The sequence below is a fragment of the Ambystoma mexicanum genome, chromosome 8 (genome assembly GCF_040938575.1).
Source record: "Ambystoma mexicanum isolate Mex_15411 chromosome 8, UKY_AmexF1_1, whole genome shotgun sequence".
In the NCBI taxonomy this organism is placed as follows: Eukaryota; Metazoa; Chordata; class Amphibia; order Caudata; family Ambystomatidae; genus Ambystoma; species Ambystoma mexicanum.
Window position 1 is genome coordinate 1268101110 of NC_090929.1, and position 17625 is coordinate 1268118734.

The 17625-nt window shown below is 45.8% G+C and overlaps 1 protein-coding gene across 1 annotated transcript in view; it reads left to right on the forward strand.

Annotated features, from left to right (window-relative positions):
• Nucleotides 1–17625, forward strand: part of CC2D2B (coiled-coil and C2 domain containing 2B) — a 2924037-nt gene that overhangs the window by 2152251 nt on the left and 754161 nt on the right. The window contains exon 15 of the mRNA XM_069611382.1: nt 1135–1233. Within this exon, the coding sequence (XP_069467483.1) occupies nt 1135–1233 (99 nt within the window). The remainder of the gene's footprint in view (nt 1–1134; nt 1234–17625) is intronic.

Genomic DNA, 17625 nt, shown 5'->3' on the forward strand with positions numbered 1-17625 from the left:
GGTCCATGCCCCACCTCTGCTTGTCAGACATTTTAAAATCTTTGCACTGGAAACACTTAAGTAAAACCCTGTGTAAAAGCACATTTTAGTTAGTTTACACCAATTGATAATTTCTATGTAAAGTCTCTTCGTACTTCCTAATGTTCCAATTTGGCATGTCTCACTAGGCCTTTCAGTACGATGAAGTAAATGTTGCTTAACAGTCTGAGTGTCAGGCGGATAATTCCCTTGCCCTTTAGAGGAAAGGCACCTTACCTTCTACTTCGCCAAGATCTGGAAAGTTTGGTCATAACTGTAAAGAAGATACTTTAACCAAATATTTTTTTTTCAAATGTTTCAGTCTTTTGACCTGTTTCAGTTTTGTCCATTGCAAGAAGGATATTCTTGAAAGGTTCTTGGTTAGCTTTCCTTGATATCATGTACCACCCCATCCTTTCGTGGGGCATATGCTAACTTTTTGGCACTGAAAGTCTGCTACATAATCTTTTTTGCATAAATTCGAAAACGTGTGCTAATGCTAGATTGCAAGATTTGGTGGAGTGGTTTTTCATAACTGTTGTGCAATTAAGTGTTGTTCATAACCATTCTGTGCAGAGACATTGAAAAGTACACTCTGTTTTGAAATCTACAATGAAGGATATAGGCAAGTTACATGTATCTCTAACCTTAGCTTTTAACATTTCTGATATGCATCCTTGGCTTAAACAAATAACATTTTGAAATACTGACGCTCAAACCACTTTTTCTGTTATAAAACAGCCTAACATATTTAATCTTTAGAAGGTACGTTAATGTGTTGATGAGTTCTAAAATAAAGTCACCACGGGAGGCAAATATTCTACATGTAAAATATGACACTGAAGATAATAAATGTTTAACTTCTATCTGCACACTACATACACATCCAAACTAGCAGGTATGCATCATTGAAGACATTTTTGTATTTCATAGTCTCTGTATTATTTTAAAGTCGAATTTATATTGTAATATTATGCAGACTTTCAGCCCTCAATATTACATAAGTAACCATAGTTCTCAAATCAAAATGACAAAACCAAATACTTACCAGTCTGTGACTTTGAACGTGAAAGGTTAATGATGTTGTTTACAATTTATAATTTAATTTAATTTTAGGAATTTGTGGCCCGATTTGTTTGTTTAATTCCTTGCCTTGCTGACATTTTGAATATTAGTGAAGAATGTGAGACCTTCAAGTGCTGGTTGACATCAGAGGTAGGTAAATACAACACAGTTTATGATTGTTCAAAGATGTTTTGAAATTATTCGATTTATTGCTGTATATGTATCAAGTACTTATATGCTTCATGGGCTTTATATGTTAGTTTGCTTCAGAGAAATGTCATTATGCATTTGCGTCGATCGGATTTGAACTTTTGTGAAAGGCATGCTTAAAGTCAAAGCACAATATATAAATACATGAATTAATAAAATACATTGATATCGCAGCCTTTATTTTTGAACATGCATTTGTAGGTTAAGGTAGATTTAATAAAATGTGTGCATGCTGCAAAGATCATATCATATACTTGCACAGATGCAGTACCATTAGCCTATGGTTATATCCGTTTTTCCACAGATGTGCCTGACAAGGAATGTTATTCTTCCATTCCCCAGAAGTGTGGGGAGATGTGTATCAATAGTAAAATACATTGGCACTGCCAACAGTTTTGGTTCCTTCATAGGCGTAACATGGATATTTAGCAGACATTATCCAGGCACTGCCATCAAATGGCCAGCTACTCATCCTATTTTCCAGCTGATGCCATTTTATAGCCAGGTACCACAGTCGCTTGCCTAGTATTGTAATCGGAATTGTCTTTTTACAATTGTAAATATCACAATCACAATTGTGATACTTTGCAAACGAATGAGCAATTGGCATATTATTTTATTTATTTTACATTTTGAAAGCGCTCACACAGCCCGCAGGCATCCATACGCTGTTACAGGAATTGTTTGTATTTTTTGGTTGTGTAATTGTTTTTGTCTTAGTTGCGTATTCATAACGCTCTTAAACACCTAGAGGTTTCTTAGCGCGGACCGGGGATCGACGTCTTGCTTCCAAGGCACGCACCTTGCCGCTGAGCTATCCTCCCGGGCTATGATCACTATATATGCAAGGTACAGCTTTACCTTTCCATGGTTTTTCAATCAAGTGCAGCATAAAATGCCCCATTAATGGCATCTTATGCTTGGAATAATTATTGGTTTGGCATAGCCGGTCAAGTGGCACAGCGAGTAGAACGCTCGCTTTGACATCCGTGCAGGGCTTGCTAACGTAGGTTTTAATCCCGGCAGGGCCAAACTCAGCCTTTCATCCTTCCGAGGTCGATAAATGAGTACCACACACTGTGGGTAATAATAAGCAGCTAAGGGTTCGTAGCACTATATAAGTGCCAAATTATTATTATAGAATTAAAACACATTAACATGACATATTTTAAGGTATAGCCCCACATGACATACCGGGGTGTTACCCATCTTCATTTCTGGATAAAGGTTAGTAACAAAAGCTCTGGTTATATTTTCTTCATGGCCAAGTATCACCTGTATATATCTGACAAAAGTGAAATTGAAGTCAGGAGGAATGTAGGCTGTGGAAATATGGAAGGCTCAGAAAGAAAATGCAAGTCTCCTGACAATGAAATATGCATGCGGCAGGAACTTGTGCGCTTCAGATGCTGCACCTTCTGCAACAGGTTACTGTGGAGTATTTCTATCCACGCCACTGCGCCACACGGCACCCCTTTGCCAATGGGGAAAGGAAATTGCTAAGAATGGATGCAATAACCCCTGTGCGCACTAAGTTTGCAAAATTGCACAGAGTTCATAACCCACCAAAAAGAGCAGCATGCCCTGCCAAATACAGCGGCAAAGTGGTGTAAAAGCAGGCATCACATCTGTCATCTGTCACCTGTCACTGGAAACAAGCCAACAGAATGGCTAAAATCCGAAAATGCCCCTAAATACAGTTTCCTAATCAAGGGCAACCTTCAAAGTGCTGTTTTGGTGCTAAATTCAGTTATTTGTCCCAGTGAATTATTGAAGGGAGAGCGTGCTGGAATAATGGATCCTTAAGGCAGTCAGAGGGATCCAGGCATCACAGCCTGACAGCTGCCAAAATAAATTGGCTGTAAAACTTATCTTAAATGTATTTCTTTGTCCTGAAAAGTTGCAAAATCCACTATTTCAAGTATGTTGGTGAAGGGCTAATTCTTTTAAAATTGTTAAATCCTTTATACTCTATTCTTATATTTTATATGTGAACTGAAAGGATTTTAATGTCACAGAGCCCAGTCTGAAGCCAATCCACATGTGAATTCTGATCTGACAGGGCCTGCCCTAGGAAAAATTACATCTCCTGTTGACACTCCCTTGAGAACAGGAAGACTAATGGCTGTTAATGGGTCACACATAATCCCAACAAGCCACTCAAAGGATTTGCATTAGACATTCGTCTGCTGACCACTCAAAGAACAAAGCACATGCTGAGAATTGGCCTCTGCCAGGAGGAACAGGATGTGGGGGAGGTTTCTCAGTGAACTTCAAAGGACTGGCCATCTGCTCAGTTTGGCAAGCAAGAGAAAAAAAGCCTGGACTGGATTTTGAATGGAAATTACTTGTTTTTGCCAAAGAACATTATGACATTTATCATGACAGCCAAAATAAGTAGACAAGTGAAAAATACAAACTTATACGTCTGAACTCATGCTGGACAGTTGAAGAGGTGGTAGGAGTTTTTACTACATCAGGAACCAAAGATACACTAAACACTGATTGTGGCCAAAATATTAATGTTGCAAGCATAAAATTGTATGTACACAATCCACTGATCAGCGCCCAGAGGTGTATCAAATTAGAAATAATGAATCCAAAGTGTTCTGGGTAAAATTGATGAAAATCCATAAAATTACTAATATAGCTCTCACAAAGATGGAAATTGGATGTAAATGTAGACAATCAAATGTGAAAAATATGCGTCTAATCTTGTGAGGGTACATAATGGAACACATGTACATTTGTGCAAAAGTATGTTTTGAGTAAAAATCCAGGTGGGAGTTCCTAAATCCTGTCGTAAAATGACAGCTCTGTTTAAGCTGCCAATCAAAACGAAGTGCACGCCTGTAGCCACTCACAGATAGGGAAGTGTGTTCTGAAGTTCTGCCAATGCCATAATATTTATAATGAATAAATATAATTCAACTCTATTACTCTACACTCTGCTTCCAGAGCACCCTGCTTCCAGAACCCATCCAAATGTCCGCGCAGCACCTTATTCCAGAACCTTTCACTTTGTAGCTGACTCCAGAGTTCTTTGAGAGATCCAGATTTCTTTGCAGATTCCAGACTCTAGCATTGCAAAATTATTGCTAGCCTGACCCAATTGCAAAAGTCCCAAAACTGGAAGGGATTTAATTTTCATTCAGCTTGGCTGGCTACCACTAGGCTTGCCCACTGAAAACTTGTATCCGGCTATCTACTGCGTCCATTCACCAGAAGGGGCCCTTTCAAATCCAGTCTGAGGTGCAGTCCAAACTTGACTAGAACCACGCCACTGACCCAAATCCCTCCAGAGGTGCCTGCTTGCCGGTGGACCTGCCCAATCCATGACCAGAACTGACGGTCCAATTAATAAATTATTCTTTGAGTATATATAGAAAGAACAGTGACCCATAATATATTTGCATTGTATGATCCCTATTTTAAACCTATCTCATCTCTAATTCAGGACCATCGTCTTGCTAGAACTATTTTTGTGCTCATTTCTTTTCTCAGCTGAAGAAGTAGAGTATCCACAGCAGGCGGGTTACGCTGATCACATGACTGTAAGATCCTTCTGTGGCATTCTCTTTTTCAACCCATCTGTCTTTTCAAAGTGCATTTCTTTTTTCCTTTCTCGTGCCATTCTCGCGCCTATTTTACAAAAACAACCTTTACCAAAACCTCTATAACTCCCTCAGTTTTTATGATAGAAACGAAATGTCAACTCATACTTGTACCTACTTGTACCTAACATCCATAGCTATCCATAGAACCCAAAACCGCATTGCAAAAATCGCGCAAGGAAAGGTTTGCCACGATTTTAAAAATTGGAAAAGTTTTACACGTGTGAAATAGCTTTAAATTGTTTCTGACTTGGACTTTGAGATTTCAAATGCTTTCTTTGGACAAAATCAATGTTTGTGATTGTGTGGAATTGTTCCAAGCGGCTCCCATAGGAATCTATAACAATTTAAGTATTTTTGACCACATTTGGTGTTTTTGCTCAGTCAATTCTAAAGACAATTTTAAAGCCATTCTGACAGCTGAAAAGTCAATTCCGTTTTTCTCTTGTGTTTGAAGGGGGAAGGTGGGACTGATATGCTGTCTGATTTATGCTATTACAGAATACCTGCACTCTCCTCACATCTAAAACCTCAAAACCCTCTTATTCCGCTAAAGTCCTCCATATGCACATTCATGCTTGCATTGTAACCACAGCATAGCATAACCCCTAAGCTCAATGTTTATTACTAATGTGAAACGTACTCTGTAACTCGGTTTACATCTGTAAACATATTCCTATGTTTGTGTTCAAGACTAAGTCTGCTGTAACAGCGCCACGATGCCCCAGGGCAGTTTTGTGCGCTTTATAAATGCAAATAAATAAATAAATAAATAAATAAATCTATTTAATTGCCTATTGTGGGGTTGAGGGGTGTTGCAGGGGGAAGCTTTAACCAAAGTGCCATCTGTCCAAACCAACCCAAAAGTATTCTTTTCTCTGTTGCAATTGTTTTTGTGTGCTCATTCCTTGATTCATAGTATATTAAAGATATTATTCTGTGTTCTGTCACTCCATTGGTGATTATTGTTTACATATTAAAATATATTGGGCCTCATTACGAGGTATGCCGGTAAGGTACCGGCATCGTCCATCGTCCCGTTGCATTCCGACCCTCAAACCCGGTATTAGCGGCACACTAAACAACGGTGCTGCTAATAGCGGCATAGGCGCGTACACGTGCCCCTTCAGGGAGCAAATACCGGCATGCCGGTAATAGGGGGAAATTCCAACCCATGCATACATGCAAATACCGGCATCGCGAAGCCGGTAATCACGGGCAGCACGATGCCGGCCATACAGGCATCACGGACCGCCCGCAAACAGCAAGCAGGATACAAGGCAGCTGCCACAGGTGCACACAATCACCACAGGTGGAGCCAATGGAGGCTGTGCTAGTATAAACTGAGCACACCCACACACCACAATCCCCCCAGGTGTAGGCAATGTAGAGTGGCCTAGTACAAAAGGAGCACACCTACACACCACACCCCTTCCTACACCAAAATGCTACCACTAGCAGTTGCAATCATGGCGCTGGAGGACATGCCTATACTGCTACAACTACAGCAACAACAGCAACAACCACAACAACCACAGCAGCAAGAACAGGCAGCACAGAGGAGACGCAGGAGGAGAAGGAGGGTGAGACAGGCCCAGCAGTTACCACCAGGGCAGCCACCAGTGCCTCGCAGGCAGCCACCAATCCCTTGCACCAGACCCAGCCCATTCAACCTAACCCCTGAGCAGATCCACACCCTGTACCGGCTGGACCGTGACACCATCACCACCATCGTGGACATGATACAGAATGACATTGCCAGCCACATAGAAATACGCACTGCCATCCCCCCACTACTAAAGGTGGTGTCCGTGCTACTCTTCCTGGCCACAGGCACCTACCAACACACAGTGGGCCAGCTGCATGGCATTTCACAACCACTATTTTCACGCATGCTGAACCAAGTGCTGGATGCCCTCCTGAAGCATGCAAGCACCCATATATCCCTACCACGGACTGACCAGGAGATAGCCGAAACCAAAGTAGGCTTCCATGCACTGGCAGGCATGCCCAACTGTGTTGGTGCCATCGACTGCACCCATGTAGAATTGGTAGTCCCCCATGCCATAGAGGCGGTGTACCGCAATTGCAAGCAATACCACTCCATCAATGTGCAAATGGTATGTGACTCCAGCAAGATCATCACCCATTGCTGCGCCCGATTTCCTGGATCCACACATGATGCCATGGGACTGCGCAACTCCACGCTACCCCGTCACATGGAGCGACAAGCTGGACCACGTTGCACAACAGGCCCATGGCCATGCTGTGGGGTACAGATGCGTGCGGATGCAGAAGGGGGGTGGCCTACTGCACCAGGATGGGAAAGGGGGGGTAAAAGGTCACCAGGGCGCCAATAGCCAGTGAGTGGAGAATGCATGCAGAGCTAAACACTCCTCACCTGAACCAGCCAAACGGAACAGGACACATCACTGGACCATATATCACAAATAATGCATATGGATGATAATAAGTAAGAGGCACAACCAGGGCACCATGCTGTTGGCAAGCAATGCATGACTGAATAGGATGGCAACTGTGCCAATGCGGCTAGTGTGACCATGCATAGCAAACAATATCCTGCATGAGTTAGAGACTAAACATTGTCGCAATACCACAGCACATCTGCCTCAGCATGCAGGAATACACCCTGCATCATCTAGTTAATCCCATCCAGTGTACCACACCTCATTACAGTATACATTGCATCTAGGTGATTATTTTCTACACGTACAGGGACATGTGCATGCCCACACCAAGTAGCTGCTGCCGTGACTGTGCTCCCTGAAGGTGGCAGTTCAGAGTGACACACACCGATTTGTTTCTTCTTGCAGGTGATGGAGGATATCCCTTGAGGCCTTGTCTACTTACCCCTGTGTGGAACCCGCAGAACAGCCATGAAGAGGAGTACAATTGTGTGCACACTCGCACATGTGTTGTCATTGTGCAGGCCTTTGGCCTGCTGAAGGTGCGATTCCGCTGCCTAAGCAGGTCTGGTGGGGCACTCCTATATAGGCCTGAGAAGGTTGCAAAGCTCACCATGGCCTGTGTCATGCTGCACAACATGTGCGTCCGAAGGAATGTACCACTGCCACCTGACATTGACATGCATGGGCCGGGTGAGGATGAAGGGGATGGAGACGGAGGCGAAGGAGCCTCCCTGCCAGTACATGATACACGGGATGGCCATGCGGTTCGCCAAGCACTAATTGACGAATACTTTTGAAATGCATGGACAAAATGTGAGTAATGTGTCTACAGCACACTGGCTGAATGTGGACATGCACACATTTTTGTTTAGAATTGCCCCCCTGTACACCAACACACAATAAATGAACATGTACAAAATGAACAATGTCCAACCAATGAATTGCTAGCACACAACGTTGTATTTTCAGCAGACATGATATGGTGAACATAATCCCCTAACAACACCCAGTAAACTCCCTCACCCACCCCACAAACCCCAGAAAATACCCCTCTAAACTCCCTCACCCACCCCACAAACCCCAGAAAATACCCCTCTAAACTCCCTCACCCACCCCACAGATCCCATATCTCACCATATGTTCCCTTCACCAATGTAGTTCTTCTAAATGTCATTGCCTGTACTGTTATTTCTTGGCAATTTTTGGGTCTGGGGGTGCCATGGCCGAGCGCTGTGCGCTCCTCCGCGTGAACCGCACAGGGCTCGATTGCGCTGAGGTGGAAGGGGTTGTTGTAGTGGAGGTGTCAATTGTCAGTCCCATGGCTGGCCCAAGGTGTGGCCGCTGCATTTGCGGGAGATTTGCAAGAAGGGCCTGTGTGAGTGACCCCATGCACTCCCTGAAGGCACACGTAGATGCCTCCACAGCAGCAGTATTGGCTGCAATGGCTGTGGCAATGGCCCTCATGGACTCATTCCCAGGGTCAACCTGTTGCCGCATGAGTTGCAGCATGGACTCTTGGCGGCCCTCTACCCTTGCCAGGCGAGCCTCAAAAGAGTTGTCGGCCGCAGGTGTACTGGTGGCTGGCAGGGTGGTGGCTGGCAGGGTGGTGGCTGGAAGGGTGGTGGCTGGAAGGGTGGTGGAAGGCACCTGCGGGGGGTCCTCGTCCAGGGCACTGTCCTCCTCAAAGATGGCAATGTCTGATTCTCTTAGGTCCGAGTCATAGAGGCACGGATCGTCCAGGCTCTCAGACGCCGCAGGGGGGGCTGGCGATGGGGCTTGGGGTGGGTGTACCAGACATGATTCCAGCCTCATCATCCACCTCTGTGGACACAACGTCCGTGGTGGTTGGCGGAAAGGCTCCCACTGTTGTGGGTGCCTGCTGCTGTTCTGTGGCTGCAGGTGTCCCCTGTAGGGTTACTGCCTTGCGTGCGTGGCACACTGGCTGTTGCTGCAGGCATTTTCTTGGGCTGGGGGGTGGCGGTGGCCCTGGTCCCTTTGCGTTCACTGGATGTACTTGCACCCCTGTCCTGTGTTCCACCTTCCTCATCGGTGCCTGGGGGATAGAAGAGATGCAGGTCATCAGTGATGTTGTCAAATGGCAGCTATGATGTATTGCAGTGTGATATGTTCATACATTCAGGCATCATTTAATTTCTGGGGTGTGGCATTTGGTGTCCTGAAGGGACATGTGGCCAATCAATGCATGGCTGGTGTCATAGCATTGGTTTGGTGTCTGTGTGATGGGTTCCATGGGCATGGTTGGGTCATGTTGCACCTCTGTTGGGATTGTCACTCAGCACGCGTGTGGGGCAGGGTGTGGCACTCATTCTTCAATGGATATGTTGATGTAGCCTTGGGACATGCATTACCTTGCCTAGTCTCACTTCCACATCACTTGTGCAACATCATGGTTTAGTATACGTGGATGTGATGGTTCACTCACCTTCCTCTATGGTAGATGCAGCGCCAACCTCCTGGTCTCCTATTCCCTCAATTGATTCCAGGTCAATGAATGCACTTGCGGTCTCCTCCCATGGCGTCAACTTCACAGGGAAGTGTGGGCCACCGCCTGTCGCCATTGCGGCCCTCCTGTTCTCCGCCAGGATCTTCCTCACCCCGAGGCGGAGGTCGTCCCAGCGCTTCCGGCAGTCACGCAGACTCCTTGGGGTGCTCCCCACTGCCTCTGTGCGACCTCCTGCCAGACCTCTTTTTTTTTTGTTTGGGCCGCATGCTTGAGGTCTGTGCTCCTGATTGTATCTGCATGCTGTTTGAGGGTGTTGGCAAGCATGGTGAGTTCTGCGTCAGAAAAACGCTGCTTTCTCTTCCTTTGGGAGGATTGTGTTTTTAAAGATGGCCGCTGGCCCATTTCCCGTTCCTGCGCGATGACGTAATTTCCGGGTCCTTTTTTTTGCGAACACGGTAATACCGTGCCGGTATTACCGTGCCGGTATTTAGTGGTTGTTATGACGCGGTTACAGAATGGGCGGCTACCGCAATGCCGGTATAGGGGGGTTGGTGGCCCGTTACCGGCATGGCGGTTTTGCCAATACTGGCATGGGGGAACGCGTGTTCTCGCGCACTCGTAATCACCCGCTGTTAGCGGGTTCATACGGGCACGGACTTGCATGTTCCGGCATGCCGGTATTGAACACGCTGTTACCGGGATACTCGTAATGAGGCCCATTGTGATTACATTTTAAATACATAAATGTTTACCTTTGCAAACTAGCCTGATTCCTGGTTCAGTGTCACCGGGGGGGGGGGGGGGTCTCAGGAGAAGGGTGTGATATGAGTGGTATATCGTTCAGAATATTGAACTTATAGATAAAAAATCAATAAGGGTTTCAGTTGCGCATTATATGCTGGGCGAGACTTAGGTGTATGCCGGATTGAATTTACTTACATACTGAACACCCCCAACTCAGGGAAGCCGTCAAAATAGTCCCCCCTCGGTGGGCTGGGCCACCCATGGGCGTAGGACATGGGGGAGATGGGGGGGACAAATCCCCCCCACAATTTTAAGTGGGGGGATATAATAGCTTTTATCCCCCCCAGAATTTGTACCGTAAAATAAACACATTCTAGTGTGTTTTGTGGCTATTTTCCATGTTCAGGATCGAACCCTGGTTGTCTCAACTGTGGGCGGGAAGCTTGGCTGCAGTGCCATGTGGAGCTGCTTGTGAATAGGCTGACAGATGTCAGTATCACTTTCTGCTTCTGCAGGCCGCCTGTAGTACCACAGTTGGCCTTGTGCGCCCCCACGACGCTGTCTTGCTTAAGCAAGCTGCTCTTGTTTGCCAAAGATGTTGGAAGGGCTGGGGCAGGATCAGGATCATTGTGACCACGCAATGAAAATATCTCAGTAGCACTGCCGTTCGCCAGGAAATGTTCAAAATAATATTTAAAAAATGGTACAATTTCTTTCATGTGGCTTCTTTCCAAACTCCACACTGTACATTTCCACTTTAAATCACTATCATGACACAGGTACATCTACTTTTAGTACATTAAGCGATCCATAGACACGCTGTACCGTAGAAGCCTGCCAGGGTAGCTCAGCAGGTTGACAGACCGATGCTGAGATGTTATATTTTCAAAACTGCAGTTTGTTAATCGTATGACTTTTTGCAATGCCTCATAAAAAAAATGTTATAAAATGTGTTTGGCCAGGGTATGGGTTGGGCTGGTTGCTTGCTTATATTCAGGGCGGAGGTGGGGATGTTTCTGCCTGAAAATCAAAAGTTGCCACCCATCTACTGGTTAATTTCCTAATAACTGCTGTCAGCACAACAGAAGCATTTATTTGGGATTAACCAGTTTGACAAGCATATACCATCTTTATAAATATAACCTGTGCTAAAACACAGAGGGGCACACACAATAACAGTATATGTGTGGTGTCTGACAGAAAAAAAATTCAAAGAAAATTAGTGAACGCAAGCAGCATTTTTCTATTTGGAAATTACTTTTGTTTTTTTATGGAAGTGTGAAATGTACATTTGGAAAACAATAGTGTGCCTAGCATGTAAAAGCCTGCATAAAACGCAAAGGAAGGAGCACACAAATTAGAGGATATTTGTGTGGTAGTCCAACAAATATCTGTCTTTTTGAGACAGCTACTAATAAATAATAATGCAACAAAGAGGTTTTTGAAGTTTTTCATATAATCGTGAAGGCATATGTTATTCCATCTTTTTATAGAGGGGAAATAATCGGGGCAAAATATTGGTAACAATTCAGAGGTTTATAAATATCTCCACCTCAATATCACCCGCTAGTAGCTCGCCACTGTTGGCCTCCACTACAAGTAGCTCTAGCTAACGTAAAGGTTGAAGACGCCTGCTCTAGCGCCTTCACCTCGATGTCACGTTTGTGTGTCTCATTCCTGTGGTGCCATAAAACACCTCACTGGGTCCAGGACCAGAACGCCCCTACCCTTTGCCCGCAGTAACAGAGCACACCGGGTGTTCTCCCTTCTGCCCAGTACACACAGTGCCATAACACACACATCTTTTCATCCGGTGTCTTTGTCGCTGTAGTCCTGGGTCAAGGGCTGTGGCGAGGAAGGGGGCGCATTGCTGACTGCCCCCCACTCACATTCGCTCTATCTTCCTTGCTTGCATGCAGTGGCAGACCACACCATATTTTTACCACCACATTCAGTGCCCCAGCAAAACCCATCTTTCTTTCCACAATGCATACAGTGCCAGCACACAACCCATATAACGTTCTTCCCCCAACACATGCAATGTTAGATCACCCACACTCCCCAACATAATGCATGCAACGCCTCAAGAAAGCACCCCAGAACCCACGCACCGTAGCTCACGTTAACACTTGCATGCAGTGACGAAACACAGCCCATCTATTTCACTGCACCCCACTACACACACTGTGTGAAGACACACCCTTTCTCTCCCCCCCGCCCATCAAGCGCGTGTAATGCCAGAACACACACCCCTCTGACTCCTTTCACCGTAATGCCCCATTTCGGGCCCTGCCTCCTCCCTTCACCCCTTAGCCACAATGTATGCACTGCCACACAAGGTGACTCGGCCACCGCTCCCCGCTGTATGCAGTGCCACAGGGGCACCCGTGTGCCCTCCACCCCCTTCCACTGCAGTGGTGCCACCCTTGCCCCTCCCCGGCACTCCATCGACTCTGCATGGAGAGATGCATGTGCCACTGCCACGGATGCCCCCACTCCCATGGCCGGTCAATGCCAGGGTACGCTCTTTGTTGCCAGGCCGCTGTGTCAGTGTTGCTGTCCCTTCTTGGCCTTCTGTGTCTCCTCCTGTGAGATATTTCTGGAAGCTTTTTGATAACAAATTATTCACCTTGAAAGATGAGCCTAGTTCTAAAAGAAAAAATCTTCCCCTTGTGCCAATATTTTAGCACTTTTGTATATTCCTGGCATTATACAATACTCAGTCCAATATTTGGAGAACCAGCATATGCTGCCTCGTACAAACTGGGGGCGATACACGGCCGGGAGAGAGAAGGGGGGAGGGGATAATGGAACTACAGCACAGCACTGGTAGGTGGAGGGGGTGTTGCATAAAATTGAAATGCGTGCATTTCTTATGCTGTCGTTGAAAGGCACAGCTGGTGGAGTAGAGGCAGTCACTTGTCAGGTGGGTCGGGTGCGTCCATGTATCTTTCTGCGGGCAGTCAAAAAAAAACTGATTTATAATATTCCAGAAATATTATAGAGGCTGGTACTTCAGAGACTGTGCTAGGGCTGGGGCAGTTACATGTTGGGTGTGCCTACATAACCTTCTGTTCCTCTAACAGCGTTCAAATGTTTGCCACGGAATTGTGTAATGTATGAATGCCTGGATTTTATAAAGCGTAAACCTATGTGGAAAGATGCCCCTGTACATAGGCGATGCACCGAGGTGGCCATTATTAAGCACTGGTCCCTCTTATAGACCAGTAGAGAAGAGGAGTCAATCACATGTCACATTTGCCCAACGGAGCCCTTTATCTCGCTTAGAACAGTAAAATGGGAAACATTGAAATGGGGAAGATTAACATCTGCAGGCTTCCTACAAGGTAGTACTTTAGGCCATTCTCAAATGGTGCCGACAAGAATGGCTTCATTGAGCCCCTGACAAACTGGTCAAAATATAATAAAGATTTCTCCAAAATGTGTTTACGCAAAGCACCAAAAGTAAGCCCTACACCTCTCACATCAACCTCGTTTGAGGGGTGCCACCCTCCTTGGGTTCAGCTTCACCCTCACGAAAAACCAAAGGTTTTTCATAATCTAGAATAGTGTGGGCGGACTAGTTATCCCTCATTACCGGCAGAATATATGTGATCTAATTTGCTTTTAATGGGATCACCAATACCAACATCTGAATTCGGCCATCTTGAAGGGTCAGGTGGTTTAACTGTCCCTGGAACACCAGGTAAGTATCTGCAGCGTGTACAATACGATGTCAGCTTGCAAAAGTTAAAGAAGACTGTCTGGACACTTCTGCTGCGGTGCTCCGTGCCTGCGCATAATGAACGTGCCCAGGCCGGGGGACAAATTGCAGGTGCCCTGCCTGCGCAGTGCACTGCTGCGCAGCCTCAGCCTTTGTTTTTCCTGAACGAAGGAGAAGCCAGGCAGCGACACGTGCTCCAGTAACTCTGACAGAGTGTGTTATTGAGGGAGACAGAGTGAGACAGACTCCTAGTCTGACTGCGACTCGACCTCCACCTGAGTTCTCAGCTACCGTAAGGTAAGTCAAGTGGCGTGACCCCCTCTCCCCCCTCTCCCAGGTGCAGGGTGGCATGGGGAGGATTTATTAGAGGGAATGTGCCATTGCCAACGTCAGGTATTTCTAAGCACGCGTGGTGCATTGCAAAACTGATTAGGAATCCTGGGAGGCCAGGATGCCATGATGAGTTTGCAACACGCTGCGCGTGTTTAGAAACTGTACATCTGACGTTGGCACACTTTCATGAATTGAAAAACCTGAGGCCCTGCCGCCCTCAGGTTTTTCAATTCATGAAAGTGTGCCCCTGCCAAAGAGGAACGTCACATTGGAATGGCTCTTCCTTACTGATGGGTAGCCAGGGCTCACATTTAAGCTCCAACCATTGGCCAACATGGGCTTGCAAGGCTGCACAAACAAAATACGGAGGCCATTCACTGATACAGCGGAGGATGAAGGGTGCACAATGAGAGCCGGTATTGACATGTACATGCAGTTTCTATACAAATGACAGGTACAGCACTGTTTAATATATTATGTATTGCCTTTTTTAAGGGGAAGGGCATGATGATTATTTTTGCTGCTTACACTAGTGCCCCTAAACCGTCAGGTTACTTTGAGATTGTTTCTAGTTTATTTCCTTAGAGTTGGATCAAGCTGATCGCACCTGACATGTTTCTCTGCAAAATAAATTACTAAGTCTATGAATGTATCTATAACTGCTTCCCAAAATTAGACCCGGTCCCCCAGCTGGAGACATCTATTGCTGTGACACTTTGTCTCTCTTTGCACTCAGTCAACATGCTTAGCATACATGGAGCAATAAGAAACTCTGTTAGAACATTTACGATTGAGGCATTCCGTTATAGTATAGACTGCCAACTCAGTCACTTCTAGGTGATCCCAAGTAAACATATAGCGAAATGAAATGCACAGTGGGGAGGTCACCCGATTCACCCAGGATCACACAATCTGGCAAAGACTGGATTTTCTCCAAGATGTCCCTGTTCCCCAGGCCTGGCTTGCAAAGTGCAGACAATGTCTGAGATATCAGCCTGAAATAGCATACAAAATCCTCATGAAACCATATAAAGTAAAATGAGGATGAGCCAATCTCAAGAAGGGCCGCTACATGGGATGTGTCCTCATTTCCATAGTAATGTCTAAGGTAGGCAAGGGAAAACACTTGATGTATGCTCTAATATCAGTAGGCCTCACTTAAGGCACACCCCTCCACCTCTTTCCACCAACTCACACCTGCTTGAAGTTTGGATGGTACCACACCTAAAGCTTGGTCTCTGACATGAGAGCTACCTGCATTTCTCTAGTTCAAACCCAGCAGCAGCTGAGTCCACTTAACCTTTCATAAATTCAGTGCCGTTCAAATGAGGGTAATGATACCTGTTATTGTATTGCCTAGACGCTGAAAGCATCTAGCATGAAGCACTATGACCAAAGTGTTATTATATTCCATAATACAAACTATTACCAGCACAGACCTGGACGCTGTCCCTGCCCAAAATAAACCATTTGTTGGTGCCCATCCTGCGCATCTCTCAAAAGAAATCAAGCGCAAATCTTCTGTAGGTCTTGGCTAATCTTCACCCTGTTTTTATTCAGCTTGGCTGTTTCTGTCAGCGTACTTGAGTGGTCGCAGTGCAATCAGATTTTGGGGGTAGAGCCTCGGCAGTAGGTGGATTTAGTGACTTCTCTGTCTGTCCCCCCTTCCAAATATCCATTCTCCTGACTATTTCTTAAGAGTTAATGCTTGCAGGTATCAATGGGCCCTTTAAAGGTCATGGATCTGGCATGCCTGTTCCAGCTTATTCTGAGAAGCTTCTCAGAATAAGCTATATAGCTATATGGAGTGGTTGGTCATGTAAGGCATGCAAGATCAAACCTGTGAAATGTAAACCAGGATAGTAAGGGTGCTCTGAAGGCTGAGGAGAAAGTGCTGAGTAAGTGTACAGATGAGAGTTGTGGGGTGCTGGCCATGGGGGAATGGGAAGGGAGGGACTGGGCTGCAGTAGAGTGTGGGACTGCAAAGTGAAAAAGGGTAGAAAGGGTGCAGAGGACAGAAAAAGAGAGGAGCAAAGAAGGAGAAAGATGGGAACAAGAACAGAGTGCAGATGAAAGATAGGGATGGTTTACAGCATGGGGTGACCAGTGTGTGCAAGGGAGAGAAGGGTGCAGGAAAGTCCAGAACACAGGGAGAGCGGTGTAGGGCAGAAATGGCATAGGAGGGTCTTCGGGTTTTGCAAATGAGAAGTACAGACAAGTGAGGAGAAAGTGTAGAGGGCAGTGTGTAGAGTGACTTGGTGTGGGGTGCAGGGAAGGGACTTGGGAGAAAAGGGTGTACAGCAGACAAGAATGTGGAGTAGAGAAGGGTACAGAGCAGAGATTTGTACAATTGTACAAGGAAGAATGGTGTCTCGCCTCATATTCCCAGATAAAGGGTGCAGTCACAAATGCGTCTTCTTCTAACGCTTTGATCCATGCTCATGAGGCCTGCACGAGGACGATTAGAAGTCATTTGTTGAAATAATTGCAGATAAATACACTACACCATACCTGTCTGCGCATTGATTGGGTCTGATAATACACATAGTGGCACCCCTCTCCCAGGTGCAGGCGACGCTCTCTCACTGCCCCAGTGTCATCTGCGCTCCTGTCTTGTTCCTCTCCAGGAAGAGACAGTCACAGCAGGGTGTTCCTGCATCAACTCCCTTTTCACTCAATCCCACCTGCAGCCTAGGTCTGAAGTCCGGACTAACCTTAAATGAGGTATATATTCACCTCTGACCTGTCCTGTAGTGGGAGCTGGTGCCAGGGTGCGTAGCATCTTGCCTTGCGACACAGCATCATGTTATTTGGGCTATCATAGCAACATCAGTTCTGGTTTAGATAAAGCCACTGACTTAGGGATGTTTACTACAAAGCCCTGTGTAGTAAATAACTTAATTGGTGCTGGGAACATACTACTAGTGTAATACAAATGCCTTCATGCACTCTATTAGCACTATGCATGTCCTTCACTGAATTCCTGCTAAAAACCAGCAATGGCAAGTGTTTGCTTGTCTATAC